Below are 18,763 nucleotides of genomic sequence, written 5' to 3'. Positions count from 1 at the left end.
GTACAATGAACAAATGAGGAGTTCAAGGCCTGGATTCATAGGAGCATTCAGAGTGTTACTACAGGCAACCACATTCTCTAAACGTAGCAAAGATGCAAGCTCAAACTTGTCAAACACAATTGTACAAGGGAAAGAACCAGAGGAATCAGACGCAGGAACCAGAATCAGGGCCTCAGTGGCAACAACCTTAATTAAAAAATAGATATTACCGGGGATAATTCTCAGCAAACTGACTGTGGGGTTTTAAGGACAAAAGCAAGGATTTTAAAAAAGCATATGTGGGTCATTACGGTTTTCCACAATGTTTCACAAGTGTTCTCCCTTAGCATCATTCATGGTGTTCTGATATTGACACCAACACTTTTTGTAGTAAAATATGCAGCTCGTCCTTCATCTCTATGCATTCAGCGGTGCAACACTCCTGTCTGACTGCCCAGGTTCTTTCATTGAAGCAGCTCAGCTCAGCTCAGCTCAGCTCAGCTCTGGCTTCAGGCGGTCTCCGTCTTAATGGCGCCAGAGTCCAGTATGGTGAGGCAGGATGAGTGAAACCAAGAATGGAGCTCTTCTGTACCAGGCAATTCAAAGATGGTCGAAAGCAGCAGAAAGAAAAAGTCCTGCAGTGGAAGAGTTAATGTCCCACAGCACCAAGCAGGATCAGTTCTTCTCTGCAGCGCAGGACAAACCAAATCTGAAGGCGATGCCATTCACACACACTCACCTCACTTCCTTGCTTGATTTGCCGACAGTCACACCCCAAACATTTCACGACTACAACACAAATTATTTGATGTCCAATTCATTTATTAGTTCTAGTCTTACATGGTTTGAATGGAGTGCACACGTATTCTTTTTCTTTCTTTCTCCCTTGTCCTCTTCGGCAGCTTGGGCAAACAATATTATGTTATTGAGAGTCTTCCGGTGTCAGAACAGTTTTTACTCTTGCAAAATACAATACCCTTTTTAATTGCTGCATATACTATTTACAGTTATCACACTGATCCAAACAATTTCTTAATGGTGTTAGATTAAATGAGCCTGAGCAGCTCTATCTAGACAGTAGCATGCTTTTCAAGCAGGAGTTTAAATTAGCAAGTAGGCAATACAACAAAACACAACAAAAACAAAAAAGGATTTTGATAATTGAAAGAACATAAATTAACAAAGAAACAATAGAAGAACATGATTTTGCAAGTTGAACAAAGAATAGCAGAAAATAAGAAACATCAGCAGCACATCTCATTGATGAGGAGTGGAAGTGTGTGTGCGTGTGTGTGGTTGGAACTGTGGCGACAACCCGGGGCCTGAGCCACCAGGTCCGGGACACCGCCACCCCGGCGGCACCCCAGACCCGGGAAGGCCCCAGAGAGCCACGGCCCAACCCAGAAGGCCCCAGACGGAGAGTGCAGAGAAGACCCCACAATTGAAGGATACAGGGCTCAGAGTACCAGGGGCGCAGAGTACCAGGGGCACAGAATACCAGGGGCGCAGGGGACTAGGGTACCAGGGGCGCAGAGTACCAGGGGCGCAGGGTACCAGGGGCACAGGCCCCGACCCAAGCCCAGACTGGTCGGAGTAAGGCTCCCTGGCCAAGCGGACCCAGAGCCGCCCCAATCCTGGCAGCAAAGCCCAATGCACCCCCGGTGCCACCCACCCCACCCCAGCCCACCTCTTGTCTGAGTTGGTTGTACCCAGCAACTATGTACGGTACAGGCCCTGCTGGTTCGTTTTGGGAGGTCAGTTTGTTTGTCTGTTTGCAAAAGGCACATTTCAAATCATCACTCAAGTCATCAGGACGTTCCAGTATTTGGTCAAAGCTTTCCTTTGAAGCAACTTTTCTACAACTGTGGATGTGTATTGCAACTGCACTGTTGCCACACGAGGAAGACGTTGCTGGTCGGTCTCATCCAGTAGCAGTCCAGTAGAATAAAAGCAGCTCCACCAGTGAGGTGGGAAAACCGCCTGTCTGCAAAGCTAGAGGGTTATAGCGCCACCGACAAAAACATCTTCTAAAAGCACCCACAGTACATATTTCTCCTACATCTATGAAACGTGATGGGTTAGTATTATCTGTGCAATTTTTTGGGGCGATTTTTGTCATATTCACGAATGAACAGTCCTTGGGGCAAAACTCTACATGCCTCAAATGTGATCAGCGCAACAGTCCTTCCTGATGAAAAGTTCTTAAAAATCTTCTACAAAGGCCTGAAGGTGTGTCCACAGCCACACCACAGGGTTTGACATTCGCCGTGAAACATGAAGTTCAGTATAAATAGCCTGAACGTGGTCCGATCTGCCTCAAATGTAACATTTGGAGCAGATATGGGGTCTGACAGCCATGTGACAATATCCAAACTCGATAACAGCGCCACCAGCTGGAAACAGCAATTACAGTGTAAATAGCCTGTAAAGTTCTGTAAGGAACTCATCCTAAAAGGTCATTCCAAATGACCTCCAACTTGGCCAGTTGACACAAGCATTCGTAGGCAAAGGTTAGGAAAATCTTCCGTAGGAGTCTGAGGGCGGAGCCTAACTTTAATGTTCACTGTGAAAAGGGAAGTGCAGTGTAAATAGCCTGAACATGGTCCCGTTGGCCTCAAACTTGGCACTGTGATGCCTTGCCTCAGCTTGGCGTCAGTGGGAGAAAGAAATATTAGTTTTCATGATGGACCAGCAGGGGGCGACAATTCACCTGTTAGCTGTGTCTGACTTGATAAGACTTCATTTCCAGGGATTTTCCTCACAGGAGGAATCCAACAGAAAAGGAGTATAAAGGAGCCTTAAAATTACACATAGTCACATAACAGGCACACATATAAATCCATCTTAAAAAAAAATCGACAATCAGAGTATAATAGAGCCTCGATGTGACGACAGATTTACACGGCTGTGATCAGATCCACACTCAGATACAGGTTATAAAGTTTGCACCATGTTCAGGCTATTCACAATACAATTCCGGGATTGGCTCCAGTACCACGCAACCATGAACAGGACAGAAGGGTATAGAAGATAGAGCGATGCATGACATTAGTTGACATCAACAGAAGATGCAATTTACACTACAATGTGTTCAGTCAGCTTCTTCTACCATTTCATTTTCAGCATGGTCGGTTTTTACAGCTTCTGTGAATGAGTTGCAATCGTCATCGTCTGTGCAGTCCATGGAGTTGACCCGGCAGTACTGCATTGTGGGTCTCTTCCCAACCCCGAGGGACCCCGAGGGGCTCAGGCCACGTTGGGCTCCAGGACCGGGTTGTCGGCACCCACTGGCAGCCTGCCGCCTCTGGACCGCCTCAGGCTCCAGCTCCGCATCCTGCTGTGGTACCTTTCTGAATCCACGCCGGCCATCTGAGGCGACGCGCGGCGAGGAGACGGATGCATGGTGTTGTGCAGAACTCGAAGCAGCAGCCTACCGGAAGCAACACAACAGTTAGTTCTGTTAGTTCTGTGGCCACACAGCAGAGTGAGGAAACACCAGCAACAATCGCAACGTCTTTCTCAACCTCTCCACGGCTACAATGACTTTCAGCCACGCTGCCCCCGGGGAAATCACCAACAAAACCCCCGACATTGTTTCTTCCATCATATGGAATTTATTTATTTATTTATTTGTTCATGTTATTTCATGCCATTTCACAAAATATATATATATATATATATATATATATATATATATATATATATATATATATATATATACATACACACACACATATATATATATATATACATATATATATATATACATATATATACATATACATATACATATATATACATATACATATATATACATATATATATATATAGTGAAATGGCATGAAATAACATGAACAAATATAATAATAATACATATATATATATATATATATATATATATATATATACATATATATAATTTGTCATCCATACATGAACAAAAGGGGAACAGAGAGAAGATGAATCTTGTGTCATCTGTTCCTATTAGCACTTTTCAATAAAATAAAATCAATTCGATTCCCCATCATCCCCATCATCCCCCCCCCCCCCCCCCCCCCCCTCCCCCGACTCCTCACCAGGTCACACAACAACAAAAACAGCCTCCTTTTGTCAACAGTTACAGTAAAAACATTTTTTCAATTCTTTTCATCGTCTCTCAAAATTTTCTGTTCGTACATTTTCTTAAATTTGTAAACATTTCAACAACATTTAAATTCCACACTTAAAGAGTTCCACAGTTTTACTCCATGAACAGATGGACATTTCTGTTTCAACGACGTCGTGCAAACATTTGTTCTGAAAATTATATTTTCTCCTCTAGCAAACGGTTTGTGCAACAAAATTACTTTGAACCTCGTTTGGCAATTTTTTTTTGTTTTGCTTTCCACATAATAATCAAAATGTTTAAGTCGACAAGGTCCTTAACTTTAAGAAGTTTATTTTCAATAAATAAAGGATTGGTGTGTTCTCTATAACCTTTCTTACTGATGATTCTAATTGCTCTATTTTGCAACAGGAATAACTTTGTTGATATCTACAATAGTGATGAATTGTGATAATTAAACTCTTCGGTAAATAATACTGATGTCTTTGTGCTCTGGGAATTAAACACCATTGCTTTTGGCTTTTTGAACTCGATTTCAAACACACACACAGTTTGCTGGAGGAAACTGAAGAAACGTGACGGAAAAGCAAATTCCTAATTTTTCACGATGTTAGTTCTTCTGACTTGTGTCCATTTATCTCCAGACTTGATGTAATGGTGAAATAATGAAGTGAAAGATGATCTGTTGTCAACACTGGAAAAGTAGGACTCATGCGACTGGAGAATATGTTGAATATTAAGTCAATGGAAACATTTATGGCAGTTCATTTTATGACAAATTCAAATGTCGACATCAATCACAGTGATCGCTAAGCTGTTGATGTGACATGTCTCCATAACTTAGCCTTAAAAACCACGGAATCCTTGGATTAGTTGTTATACCAGAAACCGTTAAAACGTCACATCTTTACATGAAGTGTCTTATACTTCTAATAGATCATCATCTGCTTTTACTCACAGCTGCTCAAACATTAATTGTGCAAAACAATACATCTGTAAACGATTTATTGTAACGCGATGATTTTAGCTGAGTTTGAAGTTATTGCTGTTAAGAGGAGCAGAGATGATACATGAGATGATGAACATGCACAGGATGTGTTCTAGCTTCAGGACTGTTGTGATGAACTGAACATGACACTACATATGTTGAGTATATAAAGAGAGTACCTGGGTAAGAGAGCCGTCACAGTAGTGAGAGCACATATGATGTAGAAGAGCGATCCAGACATCTGGAGTGTTTCCACCCCCAGCGGGTTGGTTGGGGGGCTGCAGCTCACGCAATACACACTGAAGAGCAGCACAACGAGGAAGTAGGAGGCGCCACTGAGCAGCAGCACCAGCATGTGAATCCACGTCTACACAACACAGTGGGGAAAACACAGCAGGCTGTTTTCACTCAACACACTGGACATGGACGTCACTCAGTTTCTGCTCCAGGTAGAAAAGAATTCACACAAGATCAAGTTTAAAGACTTTAGGTGGCGCTGAGTCTGACCAGGTTGCTGCTCTCGATGACTTGGTGCAGCAGAATGATGAGGAGCGCTGAGGCGTTGATTGGAGAGCCGAGCGACAGTTCCCCGACATCCGATCCCGCCAGCGCCTCAAGAAACATCACAACAGTGGAACTATGAGCAAACAGCAGGAACTTCAACTACGTACTTACATGAATGATACTATGAGACTGAGTTCACCGCTCAGAACAAGGGTTGAAAATCAAATAAATATTACTCAGCTCCAAACATTAACTGTACATGTAAAAACTAAAAATAGCTTGTCTCCGGGGCTTGGCGGGAATTTAGTTGGAAAAATATTGCTAGATTTTTCATAACTCCAAAAATAAGGACGAAAGTGGCGTCAGCACAACAACCATGGAGGAGACAGTGTGGACACGTTAATGCAGATCACACACATATATTCTGGTCCTGTCACACACTACAGGTGTGGTCCTGTCACACACTGCAGGTGTGTTGGGAACAAATATATATTGTGGTCCTGTCACACACTACAGGTGTGTTGGGAACAAATATATATTCTGGTCCTGTCACACACTGCAGGTGTGTTGGGAACAAATATATATTGTGGTCCTGTCACACACTACAGGTGTGTTGGGAACAAATATATATTCTGGTCCTGTCACACACTACAGGTGTGTTGGGAACAAATATATATTCTGGTCCTGTCACACACTACAGGTGTGTTGGGAACAAATATATATTCTGGTCCTGTCACACACTGCAGGTGTGTTGGGAACAAATATATATTCTGGTCCTGTCACACACTACAGGTGTGTTGGGAACAAATATATATTCTGGTCCTGTCACACACTACAGGTGTGTTGGGAACAAATATATATTCTGGTCCTGTCACACACTACAGGTGTGTTGGGAACAAATATATATTCTGGTCCTGTCACACACTACAGGTGTGTTGGGAACAAATATATATTGTGGTCCTGTCACACACTACAGGTGTATTGGGAACAAATATATATTGTGGTCCTGTCACACACTACAGGTGTGTTGGGAACAAATATATATTGTGGTCCTGTCACACACTACAGGTGTGTTGGGAACACATATATATTCTGGTCCTGTCACACACTACAGGTGTATTGGGAACAAATATATATTCTGGTCCTGTCACACACTACAGGTGTGTTGGGAACAAATATATATTGTGGTCCTGTCACACACTACAGGTGTGTTGGGAACACATATATATTCTGGTCCTGTCACACACTACAGGTGTGTTGGGAACAAATATATATTCTGGTCCTGTCACACACTACAGGTGTGTTGGGAACAAATATATATTCTGGTCCTGTCACACACTACAGGTGTGTTGGGAACAAATATATATTCTGGTCCTGTCACACGCTACAGGTGTGTTGGGAACAAATATATATTGTGGTCCTGTCACACGCTACAGGTGTGTTGGGAACAAATATATATTCTGGTCCTGTCACACACTACAGGTGTGTTGGGAACAAATATATATTCTGGTCCTGTCACACACTACAGGTGTGTTGGGAACAAATATATATTCTGGTCCTGTCACACACTACAGGTGTGTTGGGAACAAATATATATTCTGGTCCTGTCACACACTGCAGGTGTATTGGGAACAAATATGGCAGCGTTTACAAAAAGTAACAGGATATCAGTTCCCCAAAACTTGTAAGATGCTGTATTTGGGAAACATAACTCACAATGTGATACAAAGAGAAGACGTATAACTGTTTAAGATGTTACTAACAGCAAGCAGGAAAGTGATCAGCAGATTATGGTACAAAGTGGAGCCGCCGACCCGGAGCAGTGGTTACGGGTTGTTGAGGAAATATTTGTAATGGAGAGACTCTATCACAAACTAAGATTACAGGAGTCTCAATTTGAAGAAAAGTGGGAAAAATTGACTTATTTCAGGAGGACAGAAGAGGACAGAAGAGGACAGAAGAGGATAGAAGGGGACAGAAGGGGACAGAAGGGGACAGAAGAGGACAGAAGGGGACAGAAGAGGACAGAGAGGACAGAAGAGGACAGAAGAGGACAGAAGGGGACAGAAGGGGACAGAAGAGGACAGAAGGGGACAGAAGAGGACAGAGAGGACAGAAGGGGACAGAAGAGGACAGAGAGGACATAAGAGGACATAAGAGGACAGAAGGGGACAGAAGGGGACAGAAGAGGACAGAAGGGGACAGAAGAGGACAGAGAGGACAGAAGGGGACAGAAGAGGACAGAGAGGACAGAAGAGGACAGAAGAGGACAGAAGGGGACATAAGAGGACAGAAGAGGACAGAAGGGGACAGAAGGGGACAGAAGAGGACAGAAGGGGACAGAAGAGGACAGAAGGGGACAGAAGAGGACACCGCCACCACTGGACAATAGAGAGTTTGGTTGATGAAAGATGGATAGATTTTGTATATTTGTTTTGCCCCGACACTGTAACTGTGAAAACTGAAAAATTTCAGTTCAAAGTTTAAAGTAAAAAAAATAAAAAATAAAGCTTGTAAAAACTAGTACCTAAACTCGGCTGTTTTAAAACAGCTTCTAATCTCATCAAGGAACACCTTCGGACTTTTGTTTTCCCCCCAAAATAGAAACGATTTAGGTTTAGAATTTTTTATTTTTTTGTATGTATGTAATATTGTTCTGTAGTTCTGTTTCACATGGGTTCTATTATGACAGACGTGACAGTGAGAACTTACCAAGTAAGGCACAAAGAAGCAAATGAGACTTTGGTAAAAACCATCCAGGACCGTGAGCCAGAACATCTGAGGGCTGAAGAGCTGCAGACAAACACAAACCACTGAGAGTTTCTTCACACAGTGAGCAGAGCTGATCGACTCAAAACCTCCAAGAAAGCATCAATCAGGCGTAAATAACACATTCATAACAAGACATTTCTATTCACCAGACGATCTGTACAAGACAGCAATGCAGCTCTTCAGGAGCTTACGGTGCATCTGGAACGTCTTCACAGGGCTTCACTTTTTACACATTAGTTATAATACAGCTTCATTCCAAAATGTATTAAATTCATTCATTCATTCATTGTTTTACCTCAAACACTCCATAATGAAAATGTGAAAAAAGTTTGAGAGATTTTTGTAAATGTATTAAAAATAAAAAACTCAGAAATCACATGTACCGTATTTTCCGCACTATAAGGTACACCAGATTATAAAGCGCACCTACATTTATTGACATAATTTACAACTTTGTTCATATATAAGGCGCACCGCTCTATAAGGCGCATGGAATAGACCAGTGGTCAGTAACCTTTATAGCTCAAAGCCATTAGGTTACATTTTCCACTGATTCTAACACCCAGAGAGGTGCACACACTTTATTTTGATAGTCCTACCTGCAGCCTATGCCAGGACGAGACTACACACAAAACCTTCTTCACTGCTGGTTGACAACTTACAACTACCGGTAATAAACTAAACTACATGAACTAAGCAACAAAAACACAACACAACACAATTATTACCGACACCACAAACCAAATAGAACCCCCAATAACTACATTTAAAACACCACAAACAGGAACTCCCATAATTCATTGCAGCTATCGGCTGCACTGAGGAGCTCAGGATGCAAGGCATGATGGGAATTCATGTTTTGTGTTGTTGGAGGTTATTGTGGGTTGTTGTTGGGCTTGGTGTTGTGTTGATTGTGTTAATGTGTTTTTGTTCCCCAGTTTAGGGAGGAATTATTTCATCTAGTTTATTTTGGTTTGTTAGAATGTTGGTGTGCAACCATGAGTGATGAAGGTGTTGTGTGGAGTGTCGTCCGCTCTGAAGATCCAGTTGTGAAGTTAGAGTTGTCAAAATAAAAGCTTCTGGTTGTTTAGCTGTCAAATAGCAGTCTCAAGTAGTGCAATTCTTCCATATACAAGGCGCACCGGGTTATAAGGTGCGGCTATAAGGTTGTAAGGCGCACTGGCAGCTTTTGAGAAAATTTGAGGTATTTAGGTGCCTTATAGGGCGGAAAATACGGTACATAAGAATTCACAGCCTTTGCCACGGAGCTCAAAATTGAGGTCAGGTGCTTCCTGTTCCCAATGACCATCCTTGAAATGTTTCTGCAGCTTGATTGGAGTCACCAGCGGTCAATTCAGTTGATTGGACGTGATTTGGAAAGGCACAATCTTCTACATAAGGTCCCACAGTTGACTGCATGTCACAGTTGTTGTCTCGGGGCACACATCTGGAGAAGGTTACAAAAAAGGTCTGCTGCTTTGAAGGTCCCACTGAGCCTCCATCATCCATCAGTGGAAGAATTGTGAACCACTGGGACTCTTTCTAGAGCTGGCCATCGAAAGTGAGCGATCGGGAGAGAAGGGCCTTAGTCAGGGACGTGACGAAGAACCTGATGGTCAGTCTGTCAGAGCACTAGAGTGTTTCTGTGGAGAGAGGAGAAGCTTCCAGAAGGACAACCACCTCTGCAGCAATCCACCAGTCAGGTCTGTATGGTAGAGTGGCCAGACAGAAGCCACACTTTAGTACAAGGCACATGGCAGCCTGCCTGGAGCCAAAACGCACCTAAAAGACTCTCAGACCACGAGAAGCAAAGTTCTATGATCGAGTGAGACAAAGATCAAACTCTTTGGTGTGAAGAACTGGTGTCACATTTGGAGGAAATGTGCCACAAATGGTACGCTCATCACCAGGCCAATACTGTCCCTATAGTAAAGCATAGTGGTGTCAGCATCCTGCTGTAGGGACGTCTGTTCCACCCACAGGAACTGCAAGACTAGTCAGGATAGAGGGAAAGATGAATGCAGCAATGCACAGAGACCTCCTGGCTGAAAAGCTGCTCCAGACCACTGTTGACCTTCAGCTTTCAGCTGGACAACTCCCTGAAGCACAGCCAGGATATCAGAGGAGGACGACTCTCAGGACAACTGATTTCCCTTGAGGGGCACAGCCAGAGCCCAGGCTTCAATCCAACTGAAGATCTCTGGAGAGATCTGAAAAGAGCTGTGTGGTGACGCTTCCCATCACACCTGATGGAACTTGACACATTCTGCAAAGACGAATGGGCAAAACTGCTCTGCTCAGCTCAATTCAATTCAACTTTACTTATACAGCACCAAATACAACACAGTCATCTCTGGGTGCTTTGAACAGAAAAAAACCCAACAAATCCACATTACAAGTAAATTCATTGCCACTGTTGGAAGGAAAAACTCTTTTAACAGGAAGAAACCTTTGCAGAAACCAGACTCAGAGGTTTGTGCAGACCAGTTGGGGCGAGGGGATCGAGGAGAGGACAGGCTTGATAGACAGACAGACAGATGTGTGGGGATACATCCAGAGGTGTGCCAGGCTTGTGGCGTCATTCACAAAAAGGCTTGAGGCTGCAATTGCTGCCAAAGGTGCATCAACAAAGTATCGAGCAATGGCTGTGAATACTTTCTTCGTTTTCTTTACTCTTAATAACTTTGCAAAAATCTCCTAAAAATGTATTTCACGTTGTCATTATGAGGCGTTGTGTGGAGAATTTTGAGGAAGAAAATGAATTTAATACATTTTGGGAAAAGGCCGTAACATAACAAAATGTGGAAAAAGTGAAACACAGAGAATACGTTCTGGATTTGTTTTTCATTTATTGAAAAGAAATGTAGTAAGGCGAACCAGACAGACTCTTGTAAGAAGGCACTGGCAACTAAACACCACCATTAATAAAGGCTTAGTGTTCGAATCGAATGTAATGATTTGAATTCACGAGGATTTCAGTTTTCCCATGATTGAGGGGATTTAGGAGGAGGAGATACTGACCAACATCTCAAACTGGAAGCTTGTCTTAAATGCGTAAAGGCCTGGATGAGATGCAACTTTCTGCTTCTGAACTCATGTAAAACAGAAGTTTTTATATTTGGACCAAACATCTGAGAGAGAAACGGCAGTGGACGGTATCACTTTGACCTCCAGGACCACGGTGAGGAACCTGGAAGTCACGATGGACCAGGAAGATCCTTCAACTGTCTGCAGGACGGCCTTGTTTCACCTGGAATGTCTCTAAAACCATCAACACGTTGACTCAGGATGATGCTGAGAAATAAATACAAGCATTTGTTACTTCCACAATAGACTATTTCAAGTCTCTATTATCAGGTTATCTAATAACTGCTTAAAAGGTCTTCAACTGATTCAAGACGCAGCAGGACGAGTCTTGACAGGCAGGAGAGAACACAGTCTGTCTGTTCTCTCTGCTTGTCTGACAGCAGAACTCAAAGTTTGTGGTTTGAGCCTGAGCAGGTGAATTTACGGCAATTAGTGTGTTGTTTGTTGCTCTCTGTCCTCTCTTTTTCTTCACCTCCGAGGAGTTTTCTTCTGGTTGAAAGGGGGATTTACCTTTCTGCCGTCTCCACTATTTGTCTGTTAAGATAACTAAGCAGAACTGAGGAGCCATGTGGTCTCATTTAAATATCCATATTGAGAGAAAATACTGAAAAAGACACCATACAGACCAATGACAAGTAAACTGGAACAGTCCCGGAAATGTGAACCACATACTGCAGAGAGCAACACAACACACATCACAGAAACAGCAATAATGACAACGTCATTATTTAACTTCGGGAAGTTCTGGACTCTGAACATAAGCAAACAACCTCCATTTCAGATCCTGCGTCATGACAACATGGAGCCTCAGAAACCAGAAGAAGAGACAGTTATCATACAGGAGAGGTGAAGTAAACATCAGAGATGCTTTGCTACAAGCCGCTACTGCAGGAGCTACGCTAGCAATGGTGCAAATCTGCTTCCAAGAGGGTTTCTGGGAGAATCCATGGTGTTGGAACCTTCCACATCATCAGCAGGGATCTCAGGTCTGAGGTGTTTCACCTCTTAACCTGAACACCTCTTAACCTAAACGCCTCTTAACCTAAACGCCTCTTAACCTGAACGCCTCTTAACCTGAACGCCTCTTAACCTGAACACCTCTTAACCTAAACACCTCTTAACCTAAACACCTCTTAACCTGAACACCTCTTAGCCTGAACACCTCTTAACCTGAACACCTCTTAACCTGAACACCTCTTAACCTAAACGCCTCTTAACCTAAACACCTCTTAACCTGAGCACCTCTTAACCTGAACACCTCTTAACCTGAACACCTCTTAACCTAAACGCCTCTTAACCTAAACACCTCTTAACCTGAACACCTCTTAACCTGAACACCTCTTAACCTAAACGCCTCTTAACCTGAACACCTCTTAACCTGAACACCTCTTAACCTAAACACCTCTTAACCTGAACACCTCTTAGCCTGAACACCTCTTAACCTGAACACCTCTTAACCTGAACACCTCTTAACCTAAACGCCTCTTAACCTAAACACCTCTTAACCTGAACACCTCTTAACCTGAACACCTCTTAACCTAAACACCTCTTAACCTGAACACCTCTTAACCTGAACGCCTCTTAACCTGAACACCTCTTAACCTAAACGCCTCTTAACCTAAACACCTCTTAACCTGAACACCTCTTAACCTAAACACCTCTTAACCTGAACACCTCTTAACCTAAACGCCTCTTAACCTAAACACCTCTTAACCTAAACGCCTCTTAACCTAAACACCTCTTAACCTAAACACCTCTTAACCTAAACACCTCTTAACCTGAGCACCTCTTAACCTGAGCACCTCTTAACCTGAACACCTCTTAACCTAAACACCTCTTAACCTGAACACCTCTTAACCTGAGCACCTCTCAACCTAAACACCTCTTAACCTGAACACCTCTTAACCTGAACACCTCTTAACCTAAACACCTCTTAACCTGAACACCTCTTAACCTAAACACCTCTTAACCTGAACACCTCTTAGCCTGAACACCTCTTAACCTGAACACCTCTTAACCTGAACACCTCTTAACCTAAACACCTCTTAACCTGAACACCTCTTAACCTAAACACCTCTTAACCTGAACACCTCTTAACCTGAACACCTCTTAACCTGAACACCTCTTAACCTAAACACCTCTTAACCTGAACACCTCTTAACCTGAACACCTCTTAACCTAAACACCTCTTAACCTGAACACCTCTTAACCTAAACACCTCTTAACCTAAACACCTCTTAACCTAAACACCTCTTAACCTATACACCTCTTAACCTGAACACCTCTTAACCTGAACACCTCTTAACCTAAACACCTCTTAACCTAAACACCTCTTAACCTAAACACCTCTTAACCTATACACCTCTTAACCTGAACACCTCTTAACCTGAACACCTCTTAACCTGAACACCTCTTAACCTGAACACCTCTTAACCTGAGCACCTCTTAACCTGAACACCTCTTAACCTGAACACCTCTTAACCTGAACACCTCTTAACCTGAACACCTCTTAACCTACACGCTTCTTAACCTGAACACCTCTTAACCTGAACACCTCTTAACCTGAACACCTCTTAACCTGAACACCTCGCCTGAGTGGGGCAGCGAAGACTGATTAGTCTTCATTTGCTGAAGGGTTCCAGCTGTGGGCTCTGTTCAGCCATAGGCATCTCGAGCTGGACTCGGCTGCTGCTGCTGCTGCTGCTGCGTCTTTGATGGTTTTGTTTTAGCTGTTTGGGCCCCTGGCCCATCTTCTATAGGAAGTGGCACACCGACTTTGTAGGGAAACCACGGCAGACGACTTCAATGGGGTCGCTGGTTGCATGCCACCCCTTTAAAACAGCTTTGTCCCCGCGCCAGGCGTGACCCGCCCCGGGGACAGTGGCAGGTGGGGAGTTTGACTGGAGCGGGACACCTGTCCAACGGTAACGCAGGTGTCCTAAGGCGACTCAGGGAGGACAGAAACCTCCCGTGGAGCAGGAGGCCAAAAGCTCGCTTGATCTTGATTTCCAGTATGAAGACAGACCGTGAAAGCGGCGCCTCACCATTCTTCTGACTTTTTGGGTTTTAAGCAGAACGTGTCAGAAAAGTGACCACAGGGAGAACTGGCTTGTGGCGGCCAAGCGTTCATAGCGACGTCGCTGTTCGATCCTTCGATGTCGCTCTTCCTATCATTGAGAAGCAGAATTCACCAAGCGTTGGATTGTTCACCACTAATAGGGAAGGTGAGCTGGTTAGACCGGAGTGAGACAGGCTAGTTTTACCCTACTGATGATGTGTTGTTGCCATAGTAATCAACAACACATCATGGTGCTTTTTTGTTCAGTTGGTGGATGGAGCCTCTCTTCCCAGGGCACCATGACCTCGGCCACTATGATGGTCTTCATGCTCCTGGATAAAAGGACTGCATCTGTTCGAAGTGAGGTGACTGCTACGTCTTGCGGGAAGACAAGCTTCTTCTTCAGGTCCACTTTCCAATCTCAATCTAGAAGGTGGATTCTTGACCGCCATGCTAGTCTTATGGGCCTCGTCTCCTTTCCTCACAAACATTGTGGTTTTGTTTGGTTGGGCCTGCTTGTTCTTGGCTTCAACTCGCTGCTGTTCCAGCGAATTTAGCAATTTCCTCGAGGACCTTGTCGTGTCTCCATGTGTCCCTTCTGCCCTTCTGCCAATGCCTTTGGTCAGTATGTGCTTCAGTGTACAGGCGACGGCTCCACGCTGCTTGCAAGATGGATCTTCCTCTCCGCCCTGGACCATCAGGTTTCTTGGGGTTCGCAGCAGATCAGTCACAGAGCGCATGTTTCCTGTGAGCTTCCCCTTGAAGACACTGAGGCTCCTTGACTTTTATGGTTTGAACTGCAGGTGTCACCGAATGGCCATTTTTTTTAAAGTGTACTCAGAACCTTTAGTAACAGGTGCAGAGCTTCTATCAAAAGGGCCATGGAAATGGTGCATCCTGCCTTGATGCCCTTCTCGAGCCTTTGCCATTTGGTGGTGACACTTCCTGCAGTGACTCTCATCTGCAGTGCATCCAGACCAGCTTGTTGGGCTTGCAGTGAGGTGGGAGGAGCAGGAGAAACATATTTGACCTTATGTAACAGGAAAGACGTCTGAGAAGTTCTGCAAAAGTGCACTGATCACCACAAGAGCCCATCTGGTGTCCACCCACCTTACAGATGTTGTTTAAAACAAATAGTCCTGTAAAATAAAGTCACTTTATATTCAGTCCTAAAGAGTCAATAAATTGAATCTGTACATTGCACACAATGCACATCTCACTTTCTAACTAATATTTTGCACTGCTCTGTTATTTTATTTTATATTTTATTTGATTTTATTCTATTTTCTTGTGTATATACTTATTTATTTATGTATGTCGGCACCAGGGTAGACGGCAAAGTAAGAATTTCATTACACTGTGAAACCTGGCTTTTACTGTGGAAATGACAAATAAAACACCTTGAACCTTGAAATGATCAAACAAATCACACATATTGGGTACGATCTGGAGTAAAAGCGAGGGGAAAAAGAACCTCACTTCTTATAACCTTTCTGAACTTCTGGGATGAAAGACTTTCCATGGTGGAGTGATGAGGCAGTGTAGTGGTGCCACATCTCTGACTGGCATGTGCGTCTCTGTACCTTGCAGGTCTGTGGGGTCTGGTACAGCTCCGGTTCCCCCATCAGGGCGTCTGCAGGAGCGTTTTGGTCAAGGATGCCGTAGACGAGCGGAGGAACGGAGGTGAAGAGGAGGTTGAAGAGGATGAGCACCCAGGAGTTGGTCATGACGCCTCCAGAGAAACCACAGAAGAACTGGTACCAGAACAGCAGGTTCACGTACATCTGCATGACGAAAACACAGCCTGCCGTAGTGAGATTTCTCTGAGATCAACTGCTTATGCACACAAAAAGATGCTCACATGGACAGTTTTAATAATAAAAAAAAACATTACCTTCTACTTTTTACTTTTAATTATGTCAATTTGTGCTCGATCACACTTAAAAAAAATTACAAATGATTGTTTCAAGGGTAATGGATCACTTTAAGCACATTTAAATTATGTATGAATCAAAATTATTTAAATTTATGAAGTTCTTGTGGGAGAAACTTTCAGGAGATTACAGTTAATCCAATATTTCCATCTTATTTTAATTTTATTTGCAACCCTAACAAGCTACTTTCCAAAAGGACTCTTAATTTGTGAATAAAATAGGCTTAAAATGGCTAAAACCAATAGAATGGTAAAAGGGAAAAATTACTACATTTATTAAAATGGCTGAATCCACACAAAAAATCAGATTTACACTATTTGATCCTCATTTTAAAGTTTTAACATGTTTTGTGGCTCCAGATGAATTTTATTTGGTTTTAGGTCATCAAAGTTAGTCTTCATATCTGAACTGATCAATGTAGTGGGGGAAAAAAAGTTTTCCCCACCAGTGATTAAAAAAATGTTTTTCAAAGGAAATGTTATATTCAACATTTTAGAGAGCAGAAGAAAACTTCTCACCACATTTTTATAGATGAAGTACAGGATCATGTTGGCGAGACGGGAGTAACACCAGTGGCCGTGGACCAGCAGCAGCTTACTGAGGTGTTTAAACCGGGAAATGGCAAAGTCGCTGGACATCACAGCCTGAGGAGGAAATATGGGAAACTGAAATCAACGATAATCCTACAACGTCACAAAGCTTCAAATTCTCCTCACCTAGTCTTTTTTGTTCTGATTAAAGTGAGAGAAAAACACAACAACAGAAGAAACTTTACATGTAGCAGCTTTATGACGGAGTGTTCAGGATGTTACCTGCATTCCTTCCTGTCCAGAAATCCCAACGCCGACATCAGCCACCTGGATCATGCTCACATCATTGGCACCGTCACCTGTACAGAGTTATTCTGCCTTTCAAACTATGTTTAACTGTATAAATCAGGGGTGTCAAACATGTGGCCCGGGGGCCAGAAGCGGCCCGCCACAGGATCTAATCCGGCCGCCATGGGATTTTTGTTTTTTGTTTTTTTAAATATAAATATGAAAACTGACAGAGGCTGATCTAAAAACACTAGATCGGCAAAAATGACATTGAAAACCGCCCTTGGTCAGGATTAATTAATGCATCTGTGGAGGTCACACAACGCAACACCTTTCACAATAAAGGTGTTTTAATCCTGAATAAAAATACGATATCCAGATATCCAGACTGAGGTTTTTTTTGGTGCAAATATAATATCTGATTAACTTTAATATGTAACTTTCAGAATCGACAGGTGAAGTCTTGCAGTTACAAAAGAATCAAAAGAAGGAAAGACTTTGACATTTGTCCATATCTGCAGTTTAACATGTGATGTTTGACTTGTTGGACCTCCAGAGGTCAGATCAGGTGGATGTGGCCCCTCAACTGAAACCAGTTTGACCCCCCTGGTATAAGACCATCAACAGCCACAGTACATCAGACCCATGCAGTCTCCGTCCTCACCAACAGACAGCGTCATGACGCCGAGCCGGGTCCGGACCAGCTGGACCACCTGACTCTTCTGCAGAGGAGTGGAGCGGCAGCAGATCACCACCTTGCAGTGGCGGATCAGCTCCAGGAAGCTGCTGCTCAGCTCCTCCTGCAGAGCCCAGTCCAGAGTCCGGCCATCGATGATGAGGATGAAGGCCGCCACCCCCCCAGAGGAAGAGTCCTGTCCTCCAGGCTCACGTGTCCCCGTGTCCCCACTGGCCTGGACTTCCACTTTGAGCTCCTCCAGCAGAGGAGCACACGCCTCCTGCAGCGGAATGCAAGACACGGCAAAACAGTGCCGTTAACTCCTGAAGCAAGGCTTTGGTCCACGTAGGTGAAGAAAGAATTATTATATTTTATCGTGCACAACTGCTGATTAATCATGCGCATCCGCTAAAGGTGAAGGAATACACATGAGCTGCATATAATCCACTGTGCTTAGCATGTCTGCAGAGATACAGGAAACTGTTGGCCTTACAGGACACTTTGCAACTTTGGGGGCCTCGCTTCTGTCACCTCTGGATAGAAAAGGTCAGAAACACTGGTTGCAGTATGTCAGGCGTAACAAATGTTCTTTTGTGGTTTAAGTTCTACACTGAAGTGTCATAGATACAACTCCTCGAAGTAATGGACGTTGCATTAACTTTGGGGTATTTCCACGTGGGGAAAATGGTTGAATAGCATGGCTGAATGTGACTCGGGGCGTCTGATGAGCCCGAGATCTCGTTTCATTCCATGTATTCTACCTGAAGGTGATTAATAAATGCTTCCTCAGATCAATTGATTTCCTGTCTGTTCATCGAATTCAACCAACACGAATTTAAACT

At 43.5% G+C, this 18,763-nt stretch overlaps 1 protein-coding gene across 1 annotated transcript in view; it reads right to left on the bottom strand.

Annotated features, from left to right (window-relative positions):
- Positions 1-1,683: 1,683 nt before the first annotated feature.
- Positions 1,684-18,763, bottom strand: part of atp10d (ATPase phospholipid transporting 10D) — a gene marked incomplete at its 5' end in the record, with an annotated part of 36,687 nt that continues 19,607 nt past the window's right edge. Inside the window, 8 exons of the mRNA XM_080513099.1 lie at positions 1,684-3,409; positions 5,252-5,439; positions 5,580-5,684; positions 8,289-8,369; positions 16,077-16,277; positions 16,946-17,071; positions 17,240-17,316; positions 17,910-18,201. Coding sequence (XP_080369225.1) covers positions 3,226-3,409; positions 5,252-5,439; positions 5,580-5,684; positions 8,289-8,369; positions 16,077-16,277; positions 16,946-17,071; positions 17,240-17,316; positions 17,910-18,201 — 1,254 coding nt within the window. The 3' untranslated portion in view covers positions 1,684-3,225. The remainder of the gene's footprint in view (positions 3,410-5,251; positions 5,440-5,579; positions 5,685-8,288; positions 8,370-16,076; positions 16,278-16,945; positions 17,072-17,239; positions 17,317-17,909; positions 18,202-18,763) is intronic.

This window comes from Blennius ocellaris (genome assembly GCF_963422515.1).
Source record: "Blennius ocellaris genome assembly, chromosome: 17".
In the NCBI taxonomy this organism is placed as follows: domain Eukaryota; kingdom Metazoa; phylum Chordata; class Actinopteri; order Blenniiformes; family Blenniidae; genus Blennius; species Blennius ocellaris.
This window is presented reverse-complemented; position numbering and strand designations above follow the sequence as displayed.